The sequence below is a fragment of the Sinocyclocheilus anshuiensis genome, unplaced genomic scaffold (assembly GCF_001515605.1).
Source record: "Sinocyclocheilus anshuiensis isolate Anshui unplaced genomic scaffold, SAMN03320099.WGS_v1.1 scaffold1635, whole genome shotgun sequence".
NCBI classification, from domain to species: domain Eukaryota; kingdom Metazoa; phylum Chordata; class Actinopteri; order Cypriniformes; family Cyprinidae; genus Sinocyclocheilus; species Sinocyclocheilus anshuiensis.
The window spans coordinates 558,717-566,232 of NW_015549682.1; the positions used below are offsets into that span (position 1 = coordinate 558,717).

Consider the following 7,516-nt stretch of genomic DNA (forward strand, 5'->3'; position numbering starts at 1 on the left):
TTCTTTCTTTCTTTCTTTCTGTCTGTCTGTCTGTCTGTCTGTCTGTCTGTCTGTCTGTCTGTCTTTCTTTCTTTCAGTCTCTCTTTCGTTCTTTCTGTCTTTCTTTTTTTTCTTTCTTTTCTTTTTGTCTTTCTTTCGTCTGTCTGTCTTTCTTTTTTCTTTCTTTTCTTTTTGTCTTTCTTCTTTTTCTTTCTTTCTTTCTTTCTTTCTGTCTGTCTGTCTGTCTGTCTGTCTGTCTGTCTGTCTGTCTGTCTGTCTGTCTTTCTTTCTGTCTTTCTTTCTTTCTTTCTTTCTTTCTTTCTTTCTTTCCGTTCTTTCTTTCTTTCTTTCTTTCTTTCTTTCTTTCTTTCTTTCTTTCTTTCCGTTCTTTCTGTCTGTCCTTCTTTCTTTCTTTCTGTCTTTCTGTCTGTCCTTCTTTCTTTCTTTCTTTCTTTCTTTCTTTCCTGTTTACACAATAAACTATATCTGCCATTTATTTCAACATAAACTCTATTCTCTGGGTCACCCTGTCAATATATAGATTTTGTGATTATCGGCACAATAATCTAGTTATTGCTTTTCCTTAAACATTATTATCATATGAGCAAAATCCAGTATTGGTTGACCTCTCTAATTTGTGTATATTGATGTATTAGACCATGCATAAGCATGTATTTAATAAAACATGTCTTTAGTATTTTAAACTTGTAAAAAAAAGTTAAAAACTTTAAAAAGTTTTAGTTGTTGAATATGTGCTGCAGCCTGTTGAATTAAACAAGTATCCGAGATACATGATTTACTGTATAGTTTTGTTCTGGACATACAGTATGCATTTTATTTGTGTTAAAAAAAGTCTTATATTTTAAACTTTGTGAATGTTTTAATAGTAGTTTTTCAGTACGCTGAAATATACTCATGCAAGCAGTGTGTTTGCCAGTTTAGGTTTTTGTCCTAATGTTGTTAAAGAAGCTTTATTCTTGATTGGCTTGCCTGATTAAATAACGGTGAAACTGCTGATTAGCTGTTTGTGTGTGACTAGTTAATGTTTGTGGGTAAGGTTGGCAGCTGACATTGATCTGAAAGCATGAGTGATACTGAAGCATGTGATGGGTGCGGCGCAATCATCACACAATAGAGGAAACAGATCCTGGGCTAGTTTCAGGGGAAACCCAGTAAACCCAAGTGCTCATTCAGAAACCCTGATTAGAATACATTATAACACAATACAGCTAGTAGATTCTATTATGTTCCTTTAGAAAATGTGATGTATAATTCATTGCGCCTATCTGTTTTATATCTTAGAATGTCCTGCCCTGAAAGTGTTTGTTCAGCATAATAGATTGCATAATAGATTTTTTTGTGTTTGTGCTCTGATAGCACATTTAAAGTGCAAAAAGTGCGGATTTTACAGAGTTTGACCTATAGAGTTTTGATAGCCAGTGGTTTTCAGATAGAAAACGGGAAGCATGATTTATGAGCATTTATGTGAACACTTACTGGACTAAACAAACTTTACCTGGTTATAAGTCATTTTTAGAAATATCATGTTCAAATGTCTTAAATATGATCATCAGGCTTTTGAGGAATGATTATTTATTAATCTCTCAGTCACTTTATTGCATTGGATTATATGTTTTGAAACTACTGAGCTTTGATCAAACTAAGCATTGAAATATCATCTTACTAAGACATAATATTAGGATAAAGTGACGATTGATACTTATATGTATATATATATATATATATATATATAATATATATATATATATAATGTATTCTGTTATAAAAGCTCATTAATTTACATAATTTACAAGCTATCAGATTTTGAATAAAAAGGTCTGAATAAAAGTGAGTTGTTTGTTTTTCCTCCTCGAAGGTGACATCCATATTCTCAGAACACATTTAAAAAATAAAAATGGCAGATCTGTCCAATATTTTGTCTAAAGGTTCAGCTGTTCCATAAAAACATCACAATAACAAATGAACAAAAAATATTAATATAATAAATTAAGAATAACTCTGTTCTCTCATATGGTGACATAAAAAGTTGAATTATGTCTCACATTAATAATAAGGCCTCTGTCTTTCTGCCCCGACAGTGGAACCTAGTGGGTGACTCTGCCTGGATGGTTCATATTGCCAAATTCTAATACGAAGATAGTAGTAGAAGAAATTATATTCTTTAGAATGTTTTGTGAATCCAGCCCCTGGTCTCTCCTTCAGCAGTCAGATGTGTGATTTTTCGGATTGATTGAGCTCAAGTTTCCGTTATGAAGATTGCTTTCAAAATCCCAAACACTTTCATCCTGGGAAACACCAAGAGAAAGAAAGGTCTGTGAGCTTGTGATTAAAATCAGGGTCTTCCCTATAGGGCTTAGAAACTTAATAAGATCCCAGTCTATTTCTAGGATAACGATGATATAAGAATAATGATAGTGATAACGTCATCACCATTCTAGCAAAAATTAGTGGCATTATATAGGTTCTTAACAGCTACTACAGCTGGTTTGAGTCTTTGAGGATCTGGTCATTTAGTTTTAGCATTAAATCAGATTTGGTCCATCCATCCATCCATTCTCCAAAGCGCTTGTCCTGTGGTTGGATGCTGGAGCCTATACCTGCGTCTCGAGCCAAAGGCAGATGGTTAGGTCATTTTTCTCTGTAACACTTTAGTTTAGGGACCAATTCTCACTATTAACTAGTTGCTTATTAGCATACATATTACTAGCATATTGGTTTCCCATAATATTTAGACTGTTTAGCCATATTCACTATCAGTTTTGCACACATGGTTTCATTCCATTTCATCTCTGGGTTTCTTCCTGTCAGTGTTGGCATATGTTGGCATGACAACCGATCCACTTCACGGATGGGAAAAGCGTGTTGGGAGCTGAATCTTTTTGTTCAGGAGGAATGGTGCACTCTTTATTACCTGTGATTGTTTCGTCACGGTGCTTGTCTGATGGAGGACATGTTGTTCTTATTTCCTGAGCAGGTGGCTTTGCGTGGGCTCACAGGAAATGAATAAGTGATAAGCAGGAAATATTGAAATCAGTAACAGTGATATTGGATGCCCAAACACCTGAGCATCATGACATGGGAGCTGAATGAGCTTATTTGTTTATTATTATTCATTGTCATTTTATTTACCAATTTATTATAATATTTAAATGTTGTATATTGAATTATGTGCTGTCTTTAAGAGTGTTTGGATGTGATAATGTTATTTGCTCTTTTGTGTGTTCCAATCACTCGATTAAGAAATATTATTATTACCAATTAAAACAATAAGAGGTTTCTGCTGGTGTGTTTCTCCGCAAATGATGCCTGAAGATCATTTTTCATTGTGTTTGGTTTAAGGTGTCCATGCACTAGCTGAATAAATACATCTAAGAAGAATATATTTTTGCAACAAAAAACTTCTTTCCGTTCTTTCTTTCTTTTCTTTCTTTCTTTCTTTCTGTCTGTCTCTCTGTCTCTCTTTTGTTCTTTCTGTCTGTCTCTCTGTCTGTCTTTCTTTCTTTCTGTCTGTCTGTCTTTCTTTCTTTCTGTCTCTCTGTCTGTCTGTCTTTCTTTCTTTCTGTCTTTCTTTCTTTTGTCTGTCTGTCTTTCTTTCTTTCCGTTCTTTGTCTCTCTCTCTGTCTCTCTTTTGTTCTTTCTTTCTGTCTGTCTGTCTGTTTTTCTGTCTCTCTGTCTGTCTGTCTTTCTTTCTTTCCGTTCTTTCTTTCTTTCTTTCCATTCTTTCTTTCTGTCTGTCTCTCTGTCTGTCTTTCTTTCTTTCTGTCTCTCTGTCTGTCTGTCTTTCTTTCTTTCTTTCCGTTCTTTCTTTCTTTCCGTTCTTTCTGTCTGTCTGTCTTTCTTTCTTTCTGTCTCTCTGTCTTTCTTTCTTTCTTTCTTTCTGTCTGTCTGTTTTTCTTTCTTTCTGTCTCTCTGTTTTTCTGTCTCTCTGTCTGTCTGTCTGTCTTTCTTTCTTTTGTCTGTCTGTCTTTCTTTCTTTCTTTCCGTTCTTTGTCTGTCTCTCTTTTGTTCTTTGTTTCTGTCTCTATGTCTGTCTTTCTTTCTTTCTGTCTCTGTCCGTCTTTCTTTTGTCTGTCTTTCTTTCTTTCCATTCTTTCTTTCTTTCTTTCTTTCTTTCTTTCTTTCTTTCTTTCTTTCTTTCTTTCTGTCTGTCTCTCTGTCTGTCTTTGTTTCTGTCTGTCTCTGTCTGTCTGTCTGTCTGTCTGTCTGTCTGTCTGTCTGTCTTTTCTTTCTTTTCTTTTTGTCTTTCTTTTGTTTTCTGTTGTCTGTCTCTCTGTCTGTCTGTCTGTCTGTCTGTCTGTCTTTTCTTTCTTTTCTTTTTGTCTTTCTTTTGTTTTCTGTGTCTTTCTTTCGCCTGTCTTTCTTTATTTTCTTTCTTTCTGTCTTTCTTTCTGTCTCTCTGTCTGTCTTTCTTTCTTTTGTCTGTCTGTCTTTCTTTCTTTCCGTTCTTTCTGTCTGACCTTCTTTTTTCTTTATTTCTTTCTTTCTGTCTTTCTTTCTTTCCGTTCTTTCTTTCTTTCTTTCTTTCTTTCTTTCTTTCCTTTCTTTCTTTCTGTCTGTCTCTCTGTCTCTCTTTTGTTCTTTCTGTCTTTCTTTCTTTCTGTCTCTCTGTCTGTCTTTCTTTCTTTCTTTCTTTCTGTCTGTCTCTCTGTCTGTCTTTGTTTCTGTCTGTCTCTGTCTGTCTGTCTGTCTGTCTGTCTGTCTGTCTGTCTGTCTTTTCTTTCTTTTCTTTTTGTCTTTCTTTCGTTCTCTGTTTGTCTTTCTTTTTTTCTTTCTTTCTTTCTGTCTTTCTTTCTGTCTCTCTGTCTGTCTGTCTGTCTGTCTGTCTGTCTGTCTTTTCTTTCTTTTCTTTTTGTCTTTCTTTCGTTCTCTGTTTGTCTTTCTTTTTTTTCTTTCTTTCTTTCTGTCTCTCTGTCTGTCTTTCTTTCTTTTGTCTTTCTGTCTTTCTTTCTTTTGTCTGTCTGTCTTTCTTTCTTTCTTTCTTTCCGTTCTTTCTTTCTTTCTGTCTGTCCTTCTTTTTTCTTTCTTTCTTTCTTTCTGTCTTTCTTTCTTTCTTTCTTTCTTTCTTTCTTTCTTTCCGTTCTTTCTGTCTGTCCTTCTTTCTTTCTTTCTGTCTTTCTGTCTGTCCTTCTTTCTTTCTTTCTTTCTTTCTTTCTTTCCTGTTTACACAATAAACTATATCTGCCATTTATTTCAACATAAACTCTATTCTCTGGGTCACCCTGTCAATATATAGATTTTGTGATTATCGGCACAATAATCTAGTTATTGCTTTTCCTTAAACATTATTATCATATGAGCAAAATCCAGTATTGGTTGACCTCTCTAATTTGTGTATATTGATGTATTAGACCATGCATAAGCATGTATTTAATAAAACATGTCTTTAGTATTTTAAACTTGTAAAAAAAAGTTAAAAACTTTAAAAAGTTTTAGTTGTTGAATATGTGCTGCAGCCTGTTGAATTAAACAAGTATCCGAGATACATGATTTACTGTATAGTTTTGTTCTGGACATACAGTATGCATTTTATTTGTGTTAAAAAAAGTCTTATATTTTAAACTTTGTGAATGTTTTAATAGTAGTTTTTCAGTACGCTGAAATATACTCATGCAAGCAGTGTGTTTGCCAGTTTAGGTTTTTGTCCTAATGTTGTTAAAGAAGCTTTATTCTTGATTGGCTTGCCTGATTAAATAACGGTGAAACTGCTGATTAGCTGTTTGTGTGTGACTAGTTAATGTTTGTGGGTAAGGTTGGCAGCTGACATTGATCTGAAAGCATGAGTGATACTGAAGCATGTGATGGGTGCGGCGCAATCATCACACAATAGAGGAAACAGATCCTGGGCTAGTTTCAGGGGAAACCCAGTAAACCCAAGTGCTCATTCAGAAACCCTGATTAGAATACATTATAACACAATACAGCTAGTAGATTCTATTATGTTCCTTTAGAAAATGTGATGTATAATTCATTGCGCCTATCTGTTTTATATCTTAGAATGTCCTGCCCTGAAAGTGTTTGTTCAGCATAATAGATTGCATAATAGATTTTTTTGTGTTTGTGCTCTGATAGCACATTTAAAGTGCAAAAAGTGCGGATTTTACAGAGTTTGACCTATAGAGTTTTGATAGCCAGTGGTTTTCAGATAGAAAACGGGAAGCATGATTTATGAGCATTTATGTGAACACTTACTGGACTAAACAAACTTTACCTGGTTATAAGTCATTTTTAGAAATATCATGTTCAAATGTCTTAAATATGATCATCAGGCTTTTGAGGAATGATTATTTATTAATCTCTCAGTCACTTTATTGCATTGGATTATATGTTTTGAAACTACTGAGCTTTGATCAAACTAAGCATTGAAATATCATCTTACTAAGACATAATATTAGGATAAAGTGACGATTGATACTTATATGTATATATATATATATATATATATATAATATATATATATATATAATGTATTCTGTTATAAAAGCTCATTAATTTACATAATTTACAAGCTATCAGATTTTGAATAAAAAGGTCTGAATAAAAGTGAGTTGTTTGTTTTTCCTCCTCGAAGGTGACATCCATATTCTCAGAACACATTTAAAAAATAAAAATGGCAGATCTGTCCAATATTTTGTCTAAAGGTTCAGCTGTTCCATAAAAACATCACAATAACAAATGAACAAAAAATATTAATATAATAAATTAAGAATAACTCTGTTCTCTCATATGGTGACATAAAAAGTTGAATTATGTCTCACATTAATAATAAGGCCTCTGTCTTTCTGCCCCGACAGTGGAACCTAGTGGGTGACTCTGCCTGGATGGTTCATATTGCCAAATTCTCTCTGTTGGTGGGCTCCATCTTTGGATACTTGGTGTTGGGAGTTCTGGCAGATTGGTGAGTATATGTCTAGAAATTTTCCCACATTACTGAATCAATACTAACCATGTCACTGATTTGTAATTATGTTTCAACCATGAGATGCTGACTTTGTGCTCCCTCTGAGGAAATGCAAAAGTGTGTATGTCAGGCCATAAATCCACAAGAACTCTGCACAGATGTTTGCTTCGTAGTCCCTCTTATGAATCATTTTCTGGATCCGAACCCTGCTGTGAATGTCTGTGTTAGCTTGAGATCTGGAAAAGTCTTTTCAAGGACTTGGTATGGATCAAATCCTATGATCGACATTTGTGTGTGTGTGTGTGTGTGTGTGTGTGTGTGTGTGTGTGTGTGTGTGTTTGTATTCATCAGCATTACTTTATCCCACTGATGGTCATAAATATGGTTGATGTCATGTCTGTGAACAACTAGATGTTTGAGTAAAACATTAACATGCCCTCTATAGCTTTCAACATGTGCATTACTCCGTCGCAGGAAGCCATACTAGCAATTCATGACCCCTGGCCTAATCTATTCGATGGATGTAACATGAAACCCATAAAGTGACAGATAATTGACACAGTGTGTGTGTGTGTGTGTGTGTGTGTGTGTGTGTGTGTGTGTGTGTGTGTGTGTGTG

At 34.4% G+C, this 7,516-nt stretch overlaps 1 protein-coding gene across 1 annotated transcript in view; it reads left to right on the forward strand.

Moving 5' to 3' along the window:
- Positions 1-7,516, forward strand: part of LOC107660403 (solute carrier family 22 member 23) — a 51,275-nt gene that overhangs the window by 13,946 nt on the left and 29,813 nt on the right. Inside the window, exon 2 of the mRNA XM_016449693.1 lies at positions 6,792-6,895. Coding sequence (XP_016305179.1) covers positions 6,792-6,895 — 104 coding nt within the window. The remainder of the gene's footprint in view (positions 1-6,791; positions 6,896-7,516) is intronic.